This window comes from Gossypium hirsutum, chromosome A08 (genome assembly GCF_007990345.1).
Source record: "Gossypium hirsutum isolate 1008001.06 chromosome A08, Gossypium_hirsutum_v2.1, whole genome shotgun sequence".
NCBI lineage: Eukaryota > Viridiplantae > Streptophyta > Magnoliopsida > Malvales > Malvaceae > Gossypium > Gossypium hirsutum.
The window spans coordinates 112,619,898-112,634,685 of NC_053431.1; the positions used below are offsets into that span (position 1 = coordinate 112,619,898).

General features: G+C 35.0%; 1 protein-coding gene across 1 annotated transcript; it reads right to left on the minus strand.

Moving 5' to 3' along the window:
- Window positions 1-1,058: 1,058 nt before the first annotated feature.
- LOC107919126 (uncharacterized) lies at window positions 1,059-3,551 on the minus strand. The gene is made up of 4 exons (XM_016848653.2): window positions 3,252-3,551; window positions 2,512-2,971; window positions 1,438-1,498; window positions 1,059-1,140 (listed from the first exon to the last, which is right to left on the minus strand). The coding sequence occupies exons 1-4, from the start codon at window positions 3,549-3,551 to the stop codon at window positions 1,059-1,061; spliced, it is 903 nt and encodes a 300-aa protein (XP_016704142.2).
- Between the last annotated feature and the right edge of the window lie 11,237 nt (window positions 3,552-14,788).

A 14,788-nucleotide genomic window follows, 5' to 3' on the forward strand; every position in this document is an offset into this window, starting at 1 on the left:
AGGCCGTGGGCAATTCTGACTTGCAATTTCTTAAACATCAGAGGGGCAGATGACCTGGGCACACGCCCATGTGGCTAGGTCGTGTGGTATACTGATTTTTCACCATTTTTAAGCCATTTTCAAATGTTTTTAACATACGACCGTGCTTGAAACCAGTGTCCTTCACACGACCAAGAAACACGACTGTGTCTTTTGCCCGTGTACTATCTTGACTTCACATTTAAGGATACAGGAGACACACGGCCTATCAACATGCTCGTGTGTAAGCCGTGTGTCTCACACGGTCTGATCACACGCCCGTATGACAAGCCGTGTGGACTCAAAATGTACCTTATAGTTCAAATTTACCAACCCTGCAAACCTTAAATAGTAAAAATTTTAAATACAATCTTTTAACCAATCCAGAACATGATAAAACACGCCTAATACTCATTAAAACCATTAATACAGTAATCTAACACTTGTATTCAATAACCATTAAACAAAGTAACTTCAAAATTTGTACATAAATACTATTGAAATCAATTCAAAATGGATTATATTATAATACACACATTACTTTTATTAACTATCTATTAACATTCTTCACCAACATCACTTATAAAAAAAATAACTTCAAAAACAACCTAGGTACATGCCATTTCTCAAGATAAGATACATCACCAAGTGTTTGAGTACGAAAGTTGGCTTGGATGCTGAAACGATATCTACTTTGTACCTAACCTGCGTACGGAAACAAACTGTACGCTAAGTATACACTCAGTGGTATTTCTATAAACAAATACTTAAATTAATAAATAGTCATATACGTATTTGGACTTTAAGTTTCTATTTCCATCATCTTAAAGGTTCCATCACTTATCTTCATCTTATAACACTTAAATATTGTTAATCAATTTCAGTATATCTTTCGTATTATTCGATGATAGTCAACATTCAGTAAAATCACTTAATCAGTAATAGTCAATCTTTAGTACCTTGATTTACCCCTATTAACATAACTCAGACCTGAATGAATACACGGATCCAACCCACACACTAGGATAGTATACAATGTTTCATCGGCCGAAGCCAGAATACACCATAGAGGTAACACTAACAGTAACAGTTGTGTACACAAAGTACCTCATCGGAACAAATCTGGAACAGTAATAGTAACAGTCAGGTACAGAGTACCTCTGCGGAACAAATCTGGAACAGTAACAGTAGTCGACACTTATAGTGTCTCATCGACACAAGGTTGGAATATCCCTGAACACTTCCAATCCTATGGCATGCCAGCTATATCCGACTAGCTCGACTTTGTTAATAGGGTTTTCATAATTCGATAATAAATCTACTTACCTTCATGTTCATCTACTATACATTTTAGGGATAATAATAATTATGCATTAAGCTTAGTTTATAGAAATACAAACCATAATTGCTCGGGTTTACTCGATATCCTCGTTCGTTTCCTCCTTTCCTTTCTTTGATGATGTTTCCGGTGCTACGTTAGCTACAGAAAAATTAACATTTAAAATCATCAATGTATGTTATTTAGTAATACACTCTTTTATTTTCCATGTAACTTTCACATAAATTCCAATTTAGTCCTACAACCATAACCATCATTTCTATTCAAAATTAGTCTTTTATTTTTCATTCCATATCTATTTCAAGCAAGTTCCAACCCTTATTATTCAATATAAAACATAAATTTTGAAGTTCTTTCAATTTAATCCATACTATGTTAAAACTTATTTAACTTTTTACAATTCAATCCTCTTTCCACTTCTAACTTGAATTCCTATCAAAAGAACTTATAATTCTTCAATTTATTCAATTTAATCAACATTTAAAAATTCAATAACCTTCTAATTTTCAAAATAATTCATGTAAAGTTTTGTCTTAGGATTCCAAAAACACTTAAATTGCAAGAAAATGAGTTAAATTGACTTACCAATCAAGCTTAAAACTCTAAAACCCTAAATTTTCCTTTTCTTTTTCTTTCCCTTTTTCCATCTTTCCTTCCTTGCTAATCGTGCCTTTCTTTCTCTTTTTCTTTATGTTTTATTTCTTTTGTTTTCTTTATGCATTCTTTATTTAATTAATGTATTATAATAATATAATATAGTATAATATAATATAATTTACTTATAATATAAGCAAATACTTAATAATCATACATTTATACAATTTATTTTAATTCCACATGTATTTCACTATTACCACACACTTGTCACCTTATGGTCTAATTGCTATTTTAGTCCCTTAGCTTTTCTTTAGTCTATAACTAGACTTTTACTCTTTATGCAATCTAGTCCTTTCTCCTAATTAATCTTAATTCAAACCAATTCATTGAATTAAACTCTAATTAATCACTCAACTGTCATCTGTAAATATTTCTAATAAATATTTTTGAATTCATTTTACGGAAATAATGACTTAAACCTTCAAATTTCGATGACCGTAATTGTCAGGTCTTTACAATTCTCCCCCTCTTAAAAAAATTTCGTCCTCGAAATTTACCTGAAAAGAGATGGGGGTATTGAGACCTCATAGTATCTTCCGGTTCCCATGTGGCCTCTTTAACACTATGACTTCGCCATAATACTTTTACCAAGGGAACTTGTTTATTTCGTAGTTCTTTTACCTCATTTGCTAATATTGCAACCGGTTCTTCTTTATACGATAGATCAGGGCGAATCTCTATGTCTTCAGTTGAAATTATATAAGAAGGATCTGATCTATACTTCCTTAACATTGAAACATTAAAGACATCATGAATTTTCTGTAATTCAGGGGACAAGTCCAATCGATATGCTACTTGTCCAATTCTCTCTATAACTTCATACGGTCCAATGACTCGAGGACTTAATTTTCCCTTTCGACCGAACCTTATGATTTTCTTCCAAGGAGAAACTTTGAGAAACACTTTATCTCCAATTGAATACTCAATATCCCGTCTTTTCAAATTGGCGTATGATTTCTGTTTATCAAAAATTCGTTTTCAATTTCTCTTGAATTTTCTTTACAGTACCTTCAGTCTGTTGAATTAATTCGGGCCCAATCATCTTCCTTTCATTCAATTCTGTCCAACATACGGGTGATCTACATTTTTAACCATATAAAGCTTCATACGGTGCCATCTATATGCTTGATTGAAAATTATTGTCATACACAAACTTAGCCAACGGTAAATACCATTTCCAATTAGATTCAAAGTCAATCATGCAGGCTCAAAGCATGTCTTCCAAAGTCTGTATTACCCGTTCAGATTGCCCGTCAGTTTGCGGATGAAAAGCTGTACTGAAATGAAGTTGAGTACCAAGAGACTCATGTAATTGCTTCCAAAACCTCGACGTAAACCGTGGATCTCTGTCAGAAATTATTGATTCTGGAATACCGTGTAGCCTTACAATTTCTCGAATATACACCTCCGCAAGTTTCTGTAGTGACCAATCAGTTCTGTCAGATATAAAATGAGTTGATTTCATAAGTCGGTCAAAGATTACCCAAATAGCAATCTTTTTACTTGTAGACAGTGGCGACCCAGTTACAAAATCCATTGTTATTTAGTCCCATTTCCATTCAGGAATACTAATATGCTGAAGCAACCCTGTCGGAACTTGATGTTCTGTCTTTACCCGTTGACAAGTCAAACATTTAGCTACATATTCAGTTATATCCTTTTTCATTCTCGGCCACCAATAAAATTCTCGTAAATTACGATATATTTTCATGCCTCCGAGATGTAAGGAAAACTGACCATTGTAAGCTTCTCGAAGAATTAATTCCTTTATCTCAGAAGTAATTGGAATACAGAGCCAATTTTGAAATCTCAAACAATCATTTTCGTTAATACTAAAATTCCCTACTGTACCTTTTTTTTACCATTTCTCTTTTTTTCATTAATTTGTCATCTTTCAGCTGTACTGATCTAATCTGATCAAACATTACTTGGTTTCACTCTTAATTCGGCCAAGAGTCATCCTTCATCAGTAATACTGAGTTGTACAAACATCGCTTTCAGTTCTATTGCAGTTTTTCTACTCAGTGCATCAGCTACAACATTAGCTTTACCTGGGTGGTAGTATATGACACAGTCATAATCTTTCAAAAACTCTATCTACTATCTTTGCCTCGGGTTTAGTTCCTTTTGAGAAAGCAGGTACTTCAAACTTTTATGATCAGTATAAATATAGCACTTTTCACCGTATAGGTAATGTCTCCAAATTTTCAAGGCAAATATTACAACCGCTAATTCTAAATCATGTGTTGGATAATTATGTTCATGCGGTTTTAATTGTCGTGAAGCATAAACAATTGCTTTTCCATTTTGCATCATTACATATCCAAGTCCGTTCAACGAAGCATAGCTATACACAATAAAATGTTTTCCTGATTTTGGCAAAGTCAACACTGGTGCTTCTGTCAACATTTGCTTCAATGTTTCGAAACTTTGCTGACACTGATCATTCCAGACAAACAGAATATTCTTTTGTAGTAATTTTGTCATCGATAGAGCTATCTTTGAAAATCCATTCACGAACCTTCGAAAATATCCAGCTAAGCCGAGGAAACTTCTTACTTTTGACACATTTTTGGGAACTTCCCACTGAACAATAGCTTCAATCTTCTTTAGGTCTACTCTGATTCCATCAGCCGATACCACATGGCCAAGAAATACGACCTCTGATAGCCAAAACTCACATTTACTCAATTTCCCACATAATTGCTTTTCTCGCAGTGTTTGTAAAACTATTCGGAGATGTTGCTCATGTTCTTCTTCAGATTTGGAGTATACCAGGATATCATCAATAAAGACTACCATAAACTAGTCCAAGTATGGCTGAAAAATCCAGTTCATAAGATCCATAAAAGCGAGTAGTTATTAACCCAAATGGCATCACCAAAAATTCATAATGTCCATTCCGTGTATGGAATACTCTTTTCAGTACATTAATCTCTTTTACCTTCAATTAATAATATCTCGACCTCAAATCAATCTTAGAAAATACAATAACTCCTTTCAATTGATCGAATAAACCTTCTATACGAGGGAGTGGATACTTATTCTTAACACTTACCTTATTCAATTGTCGATAATCAATACACAACTGCATCGAATCATCTTTCTTTTTAACGAATAACACGGAGCTCCCCACGGTAATGTACTAGGTCATATAAAACCTCGATCCAACAAGTCTTACAGTTATAACTTCAGTTTCTTCAACTCAATAGGTGACATTCGATATGGAGGTATTGACACCGGATCCATACTTGGGTATACTTCAATCACAAATTCAACTTTCCGATCAGGAGGTAATCTAAGCAATTCTTCAAGATTAATAACATATGCTAAGAAAGTATCACATCATTGATAAAGGAGCTTACTAGCTTTAATTGCTAAAATAACACGAACAGTCCCACTGGTACGAATACCCTTTACTTCGATTCGATCACCACTTTCATTCTGAACAGTGAATTTCTTTTTATAATAATCCAAGGTTACTCTATGTTCTGACAGCCAATCCATACCCAGCATAATGTCAAAGTCGTCAAATGGCATGATTAACAGATCAACAGAAAAGATTTTATCCTAAATTATTAATGGACATCTTCGACATATCTGATTCACTAGCATAGTTTGCCCCAATGGACTAGACACTTTTATCGTTATTCTAGATACTTCAGGTTTTAAATTTCTCATCTCAACCAGTTTTGTATTAATGTAGGAATGTGACGATCCTGGATCTGTTAAAAAATAAATGAGTTCTGAATGTAATAAGATAATACCTATGACTACATTATGAGCATCTCCCTAGTCTCGAGTTCTTACACCATACGCTCAGGCTGGAGCTCTTACTTCAGATTGCTGTGTAGTATTTTCACTAGCCTTTCTAGTTCCACCTCTAGCAACTGAACCACTTTGGCCTGAACCTCGACTTCTAGATGCAGATTCTGATATCTGAGAAACCGTTGGTGCTACTTTATTAAGCTTCGGCTGTCCTTTACAAAATGATTAGTGGATACAAAATGAAAACAGCCCTCAGTTAATTTTCTATATTCTTCCCTATGTCTGTTTCCACAATATTCACATTCTAGAATTTTAGTTTCCACAATATTCACATTCTAGAATTTTAGTGTTCGGAGCTGGGCTTCTAATATTACCGGTAGATACAGTAGTGTGTCTCTTTCAAATTCTGTCTCATCTTTCTGATCTTGAACCGAATCTTCCACTATCACGAGATTCCTTTGATCGCTTGAATTGCGGACTTGAACTAGCAGTTCCAGGATGTTTTCTAGTGGAACGGGCAGTTTCAAACCTTTTACTCTTTCCCAGAACTTGATCAATCATTTTAGCTCTTTCTATTAAGTCTGCAAGCTCTGTAATCCGTAGAGGCATCAATTGCAGTTCGAATTCATCTCGCAGTCCTCTTAGAAATCTCTTACATCTGTCAACTTCAGTCGGTATAAATTCGGTTGCATATCTACTCAGTCTCATACATTCTCGTTCATAATCCACTACAGACATATCTCTCTATTTAGGCATAAAAAACTCCTGTTTCCGGTCTTCCATGTATGTCTCCCCCAAATACTTCTTCTGAAATTCTCGTTTAAAGAATTCCCAGTTTACCTGTTCTTTCGGTATATTCTAAATCACTGATTCCCATCATATGTAAGCTTTTTCTTGTAACAGAGAAACAACGCATATTAAACTTTCCTATGGTGTGCATTCTAACTACTTCAGAATTCTCTTGTTAGTCTCTAACCAATTTTTAGCTATTGCTGAATCAGTTCCCTTTGATCCCAGATATTCAGTGGCTCCATATTTTCGTAGTTCTTTAATAGGGGCTTGTCGGGTAGTAGGGGTAAAGGTAGTAGCAGGCATACTTCCTATCGCTTTTTGAAGAGCTTCAGCAATCATTCTAAATATTTCTGTATTATCCCTCCCAATATTCGGTGGTTGATTACCTACTAGGTTTACAATTGGGGTTGCAGATTCGGACTCATTTACATCACGTGATTCATCTCTACTGTGCATTTCTTGATCAGTACCATCGATACTTTCATCAAACATCTTTTACACTATAAAACAGAATTAATTAATCATTATATACATATCAACATCCAATCCCGACTCAAAGTTAACATAAAAATGACATGTACCTTTAGACTCAATTTCGAGCTCAATTTAGTCCTAGAATCGACTAAACCTGAGTAGCTCTGATACCACTAAGCATAACACCCCCTAACCTTAAACTGTCATCAAAATAGGGTTACGAGGCATTACTGGACTTATACCCTAGCATTTATACAAAACCAAGTTATAAATTTGCATTCCAAAATCAAAACCATACAAATTCCACCATAAAGACCCTAATATGGGACTACAGGGCCCAATACATACTTTAAAAGTAATTTAGAATCAAACCGGTAACTTTGGAAAACTTTGAAAAAATTTTGCTTGAAGTTAGGGGCAGACGCCCGTGTGGCCAGCCCGTGTGTCTCCTATGGCCGTGTGGCCAGCCCTTGGGCAGTTCTGACTTGCAATTTCTTAAACATCAGATGGGCATAGGCCTGGGCACACGCCCATGTGGCTAGGCCATGTGGTATACTGATTTTTCACAATTTTTAAGCCATTTTCACAGGTTTTTAACACACGACAGTGCTTGAAACCTGTGTCCTTCAAACGGTCAAGACACACGGCCGTGTCTTTTTCCCGTGTACTATTCTGACTTCACATTTAAGGATACAGGAGACACACGACCTATCAAAATGCTCGTGTGTAAGCCGTGTGTCTCACATAGTCTGATCACACGCCCGTATGACAAGCCGTGTGGACTCAAAATGAACCTTATAGTTCAAATTTACCAACCCTGCAAACCTTAAATAATAAAAATTTTAAATACAATTTTTTAGCCAATCCAGAACATGATAAAACACACCTAATACTTATTAAAACCATTAATACAGTAATCTAACATATGTATTCAATAACCATTAAACAAAGTAACTTCAAAATTTGTACATAAATACCATTCAAATCAATTCAAAATGGAGTATATTATAATCCACACATTACTTTTATTAACTATCTATTAACATTCTTCACCAACATCACTTATAAACAAAATAACTTCAAAAATAACCTAGGTACATGCCGTTTCTCAAGATAAGATACATCACCAAGTGTTTAAGTATGCGAGTTGGCTTGGATGCTGAAACGATATCTACTTTGTACCTAACCTGCGCACGGAAACAAACCGTACGCTGAGTATACACTCAGTAGTATTTCTATAAACTAATACTTAAAGCAATAAATAGTAATACGTATTTGGACTTTAAGTTTCTATTTCCATCATCTTAAAGGTTCCATTACTTATCTTCATCTTATAGCACTTAAATATTGTTAATCAATTTCAGTAAATCTTTCGTATTATTCGATGACAGTCAACATTCAGTAAAATCAATTAATTAGTAGCAGTCAATCTTTAGTACCTTCATTTACCCCTATTAATATAACTCAGACCTGAACGGATACACGGATCCAACCCACACACTAGGATAGTATACAATGTTTCATCGGCCGAAGCCGGAATACACCGTAGATGTTACAGTAACAGTAATAGTAGTTTACACAGATTACCTTATCGAAACAAATCTGAAACAACAACAATAACAGTCAGGTATAGAGTACCTCTGTGGAACAAGTCCGGAACAGTAACAGTGGTCGACACTTATAGTGTCTCATCGGCACAAAGTCGGAATATCCCTGAACACTTCCAATCCTATGGCATGTCACGACTAGCCTGACTCTGTTAATAGGGTTTTAATAATTCAATAATAAATGTACTTACCTTCATGTTCATCTACTATATATTTTAGGGATAATAATAATTATGCATTAAGTTTAGTTTATAACACTTCCAATCCTATGGCATGCCAACTATATCCGACTAGCCGGACTCTTTTAATAGGGTTTTAATAATTCGATAATAAATGTACTTACCTTCATGTTCATCTACTATACATTTTAGGGATAATAATTATGCATTAAGTTTAGTTTATAGAAATACAAACCGTAATTGCTCGGGTTTACTCGATATCCTCGTTCGCTTTCTCCTTTCCTTTCTTTGGTGACGTTTCCGGTGCTACATTAGCTACAGAAAAATTAACATTTGAAATCAACAATGTATGTTATTTAGTAATACACTCTTTTATTTTCCATGTAACTTTCACATAAATTCCAATTTAGTCCTATCACCATAACCATCATTTCTCTTCAAAATTAGTCCTTTATTTTTCATTCCATATTTATTTTAAGTAAGTTCCAACCTTTAATATTCAATATAAAACATAAATTCTGAATTTCTTTCAATTTAATCCCTACTATGTTAAAACTTATTTCTCTTTTTACAATTCAATCCTCTTTCCACTTCTAACTTGAATTCCTATCAAAAGAACTTATAATTCTTCAATTTATTCAATTTAATCAACATTTAAAAATTCAATAACCTTCTAATTTTCAAAATAATTCATGTAAAGTTTTGTCTTAGGATTCCAAAAACACTTAAATTGCAAGAAAATGAGTTAAATTGACTTACCAATCAAGCTTAAAACTCTAAAACCCTAAATTTTCCTTTTCTTTTTCTTTCCCTTTTTCCATCTTTCCTTCCTTGCTAATCGTGCCTTTCTTTCTCTTTTCTTTATGTTTTATTTCTTTTATTTTCTTTATGCATTCTTTATTTAATTAATGTATTATAATAATATAATATAGTATAATATAATATAATTTACTTATAATATAAGCAAATACTTAATAATCATACATTTATACAATTTATTTTAATTCCACATGTATTTCACTATTACCACACACTTGTCACCTTATGGTCTAATTGCTATTTTAGTCCCTTAGCTTTTCTTTAGTCTATAACTAGACTTTTACTCTTTATGCAATCTAGTCCTTTCTCCTAATTAATCTTAATTCAAACCAATTCACTAAATTAAACTCTAATTAATCACTCAACTATCATCTGTAAATATTTCTAATAAATATTTATGAATTCATTTTACGGAAATAATGACTTAAACCTTCAAATTTCGATGACCGTAATTGTCAGGTCTTTACAATTCTCCCCCTTTTAAAAAAATTTCGTCCTCGAAATTTACCTAAAAAGAGATGGGGGTATTGAGACCTCATAGTATCTTCCGGTTCCCATGTGGCCTCTTTAACACTATGACTTCGCCATAATACTTTTACCAAGGGAACTTGTTTATTTCGTAGTTCTTTTACCTCATTTGCTAATATTGCAACCGGTTCTTCTTTATACGATAGATCAGGGCGAACCTCTATGTCTTCAGTTGAAATTATATAAGAAGGATCTGATCTATACTTCCTTAACATTGAAACATTAAAGACATCATGAATTTTCTGTAATTCAGGGGACAAGTCCAATCGATATGCTACTTGTCCAATTCTCTCTATAACTTCATACGGTCCAATGACTCGAGGACTTAATTTTCCCTTTTGACCGAACCTTATGATTTTCTTCCAAGGAGAAACTTTGAGAAACACTTTATCTCCAATTGAATACTCAATATCCCGTCTTTTCAAATTGGCGTATGATTTCTATTTATCAAAAGTCGTTTTCAATTTCTCTTGAATTTTCTTTACAGTACCTTCAGTCTCTTGAATTAATTCGGGCCCAATCATCTTCCTTTCATTCAATTCTGTCCAACATACGGGTGATCTACATTTTTAACCATATAAAGCTTCATACGGTGCCATCTATATGCTTGATTGAAAATTATTGTTATACACAAACTTAGCCAACGGTAAATACCATTTCCAATTAGATTCAAAGTCAATCATGCAGGCTCAGAGCATGTCTTCCAAAGTCTGTATTACCCGTTCAGATTGCCCGTCAGTTTGCGGATGAAAAGCTGTACTGAAATGAAGTTGAGTACCAAGAGACTCATGTAATTGCTTCCAAAACCTCGACGTAAACCGTGGATCTCTGTCAGAAATTATTGATTCTGGAATACCGTGTAACCTTACAATTTCTCGAATATACACCTCCACAAGTTTCTATAGTGGCCAATCAGTTCTGACAGCTATAAAATGAGCTAATTTCATAAGTCGGTAAATGATTACCTAGATATCTTTCTTTTTACTCGTAGACAGTGGCAACTCAGTTAAAAAATCCATTGTTATTCGGTCCTATTTCCATTCAAGAAAAGCCACAGGTTTTTGAATTATGGTTCTTGGCGTAGCTTGTGCTCCCACTTCATTGCCTCTCAGTCGGGAAATAATCACCACTGGGTGGTTGACCTTATAAAATTTCTTCTTTAATCCTTCCTCTGATGCGCATACATCTCATCCCTTCGAGCCATTGATATCTTCAAAGAATTTTAATTCTTTATTATCCATCAGACTTTGCAATAGAGCTCTGAATTCGGTGCACTCTTGGATCTCTTTACCTTCTTTAGTGTGGAACTCATAGTAGATCTTCACTCCTTTGGGTATCTCCTCTGAATCTTAAATGATCAATCCCACGTCTATTATTTTTTTCCAAATCCATTTTAGTGGAGATTTCATCTATGCAACATTGATTTTGGTCCTCTCGCCCCCACTCTCAATTATTGCGCTTACCCTTTGGTTAGGATGATTGGGCAAGGAATTTTCTACCACATTAGGTCCTGAGGGAACATCAAACCTTACAATCCCTATCTTGATAAACCGCTCGATCAACTTTTTGAATGTAGTGCAGTTTTCAATCGAGTGTCCCGTAATTCCCACATGGTACTTGCATTAAGCATTCACATCATGTCACTTTGGAAATAGAGGTTGCATGGGCTTTAAGTAAAACGGGGATACTATATGCGCGTTGAAAAGATTCTAATATAACTCTGCATATGTCATCAGGATAGGCATAAATTGGAGTTTTTCTGTGTTTGGCCTTGAATTGGATTATTGCCTTGAAGGGCCCTGATGGCTGGTTATCATGGTCCTTAGTTACCCTACTGTGATCAGTTTTGAATTGTTCTTGTTGTACACAGCCACAGTATTTACTTCATTTTCTTTTTTTTCTCAGGGTAAACCTTTTAGCACTTTCCCCTGTGTCTATTTTATTTTTTGCATTCCTAATCATTTCTCTGAACATAACTATATCTGAGAAGCTCCTGGTAGCACTACCCAGCATATGGTTAATGAACATGGCTTTCAAAATGTTTATAAAAAGCATTGTAGTCTTCTTTTCCAAAAGAGGTGGTTGAACTTGTTTGCCACCTCCCTCCATCTTTGAGCATATTGCCGAAAGCTTTCATTTTGTTTCTTCTCCATGTTTTGCAGTGTAATTCTACCATATGGTTGTATTGTATCATGAAAGCCTATGCCAAGTCTTTCCATAAATTGATCTTGGCACGACTCAGCTGATTGTACCATTTGACAGCAGACTCGATCAAACTATCTTGGAAGTAATGGATTAACAATTGGGTGTTATTGATGTATCTTGTCATTCTTGGGCAGAACATTGTGATATGAGCTTTAAGGCAACTAGTCCCATTGTATTTTTCAAATTCTAGAGTTTTGAATTTTTGTGGAAGCATTAGATCCGGTACTAAACTTAATTCCTTGGCATCAACCCTACAAAGGTAGTCAGCACTTTCCATAGCTCTGAATTTCTCCTCCAACCACTTACAATGATCTTCCAGCTGTTTCAGTAGTTATACTTTTGCCCTCTCCATTTTCGTTATGTTATCCAAATCTAGAACAACAGGGTTGATTGGATTATCTCTTAGGTTGGAACCTGAACCCATTGGGTAATTCACCGGCCTTGAGGTGTTAGCCTGGTATTGTTTTCGTCTTATGGTAACAGATACTCTTTATGGATATGTATCTGGTTAGGCTTAGACATTCAATGGGGTAAAGTTTGGGGGGTATGAAGGTCTTCATTATCATCCCCAGAGTTAATCACAGTACTCTTCCCTTTTTTAATCCTTCCGGCCAGTAACTGGGTCAAGTGGCTTATTATGCTTCTTTGGGACTCCTGTATTTGGTCATTCATGTCTTGTTGCACTTTAGCTAATTGATCCTATAGCTGTTCTTGCAATTGTTCTTGCACGCCTTTCTGAATTTGTTCTAGTCTCTTTAACCTTTGATCCATGGCTTTGGTTTTACCGCGGGTACCATAACGATATTCGGTTGGCAGATTCTTGGTGGTTTCCAGTATAACTGTCATAGTTTTCATTAATTAGGGTCTTTTTATGAAATTTAATGAATGTAATGAAATATAATGCTAATGAATGAACGCAAAAAAGGGGGCATTTATTCTTGTTCAACTCCATTAGAATAACTTTACTAGAAAAAAAATTTCTTTACATAAAACAGATACATTTCACATATACAGCCTTGCCCTAATACTTAAACCCTTAACTTTCCTAAGATGCCAAGCTAATTCTCAACTCCGATCTAATTCTGATTTGTATTTCAGGCTCAGCATGTTAGCTTGAACCGCTAGGGTTTGCAAATGGTTTAATGCTTCCCGTTTTTGAGTAAAAGCTTCGCTTATGATGTGGTCTCTATCCTTGATCTGAACCTAAGAGCTTTGGAGTTGATCTTTCCAATGTTTATTGTTTATTTTAAGAAGCTCAACTTGAAGTTCACGGTTTTGTAATACAGTCTCGACCTCTTCTATTTCCCCTTTAACTCTTCCATCTTAGTCAGACTTACTTTCAACTCAATCACAGATTTAGGACTACAATGTTGATGCAAAGACCTTTGCAACTCCCCTGCCCGGGCTCTCAGTCCAACCTTTTCATCTTGGCTTTCTAACAATTCTCTTTTTAAATCATCTTTTTAGACTAGAGCATCTTAGAATTTTTTCCACTGATTGGCTCTAATATTTTCTTCTTAAATTTCCTGCTGCCATTGTCCTAATGCTTTACCCAACCTGGCGGTCCTTATTGACAAGTGGAGTTTCTTATAATTTGTTTTTAGGTTGTCTAACTCTTCCTTAGCCTTGTTTTTCCCTTTCTCATTTTCTCGGCTTCTAACTTTTGGACATCGATGTCTAATCCTAGCTGAATCTTTTCCTCTTCTAACTTCTCTATCCTTTTCCCTAGCTTTGAACTCTTCTTTTCAAAGTCTTACTTTATAATCTCTAATTCAAATGAGATCATGTGCAAATATTCTTCTATCGGTCGAGTACTTTCTTAACTTGACAAAGGGACATCGTCGTTGATTCTCTTACCCCACCACCAATAGTATTCTAGGGTCGTCATAGGATTTGCAGCAAATCTTTTCATTTTGTTAGTTTGGTTCCATGCATTCAAAATTTCACGAACTTTTTTTTTATAATTGTCACATTTGTATACAAACTCATATTGAGCCAACCCTTACGTTGCCGGAATAAACTACCTCGACCTATACTGTTTCAATACAAGTAGAGGGGCATATCCAACAACCCCCATAGTAGAGGGACCTAGTTAAAGTCTCCACGTCAATACAAAATTTCATCAAGGATCATCCAAGGGGCCTGCCATTCAATGTCTTTGTCTTTGAGACTCTGGAGAATTCCCATCTACTTTTCTTCAAAAATGTTTTCTTGTCTTTGGATAGCCACGAATTCTTTCAATGGATAATAGTTTTTAGAGAATATTCCACGGAGAATAGATTTCGGAGAACACTCGATAGGAGACTTTTTTTTACCTTCTAGAAGTGGCTATGGAACCAGACTAGAAAGAGCTGTGCACATCCGATAAATCTTCCTTCACCCCCTCTCTGACATGCACTTAA

What these genes read in the sequence shown, in the direction of transcription:
- LOC107919126 (XM_016848653.2), bottom strand. Translation starts at nt 3,551, where the DNA reads ATGGATTTTGTAACTGGGTCGCCACTGTCTACAAGTAAAAAGATTGCT. An exon ending in CTGACGGGCAATCTGAACGG is followed by an intron (nt 2,972 to 3,251) that starts GTAATACAGACT and finishes TTTGATAAACAG; the next exon opens with AAATCATACGCCAATTTGAA. An exon ending in GAAACGAACGAGGATATCGA is followed by an intron (nt 1,141 to 1,437) that starts GTAAACCCGAGC and finishes TTACTGTTCCAG; the next exon opens with ATTTGTTCCGATGAGGTACT.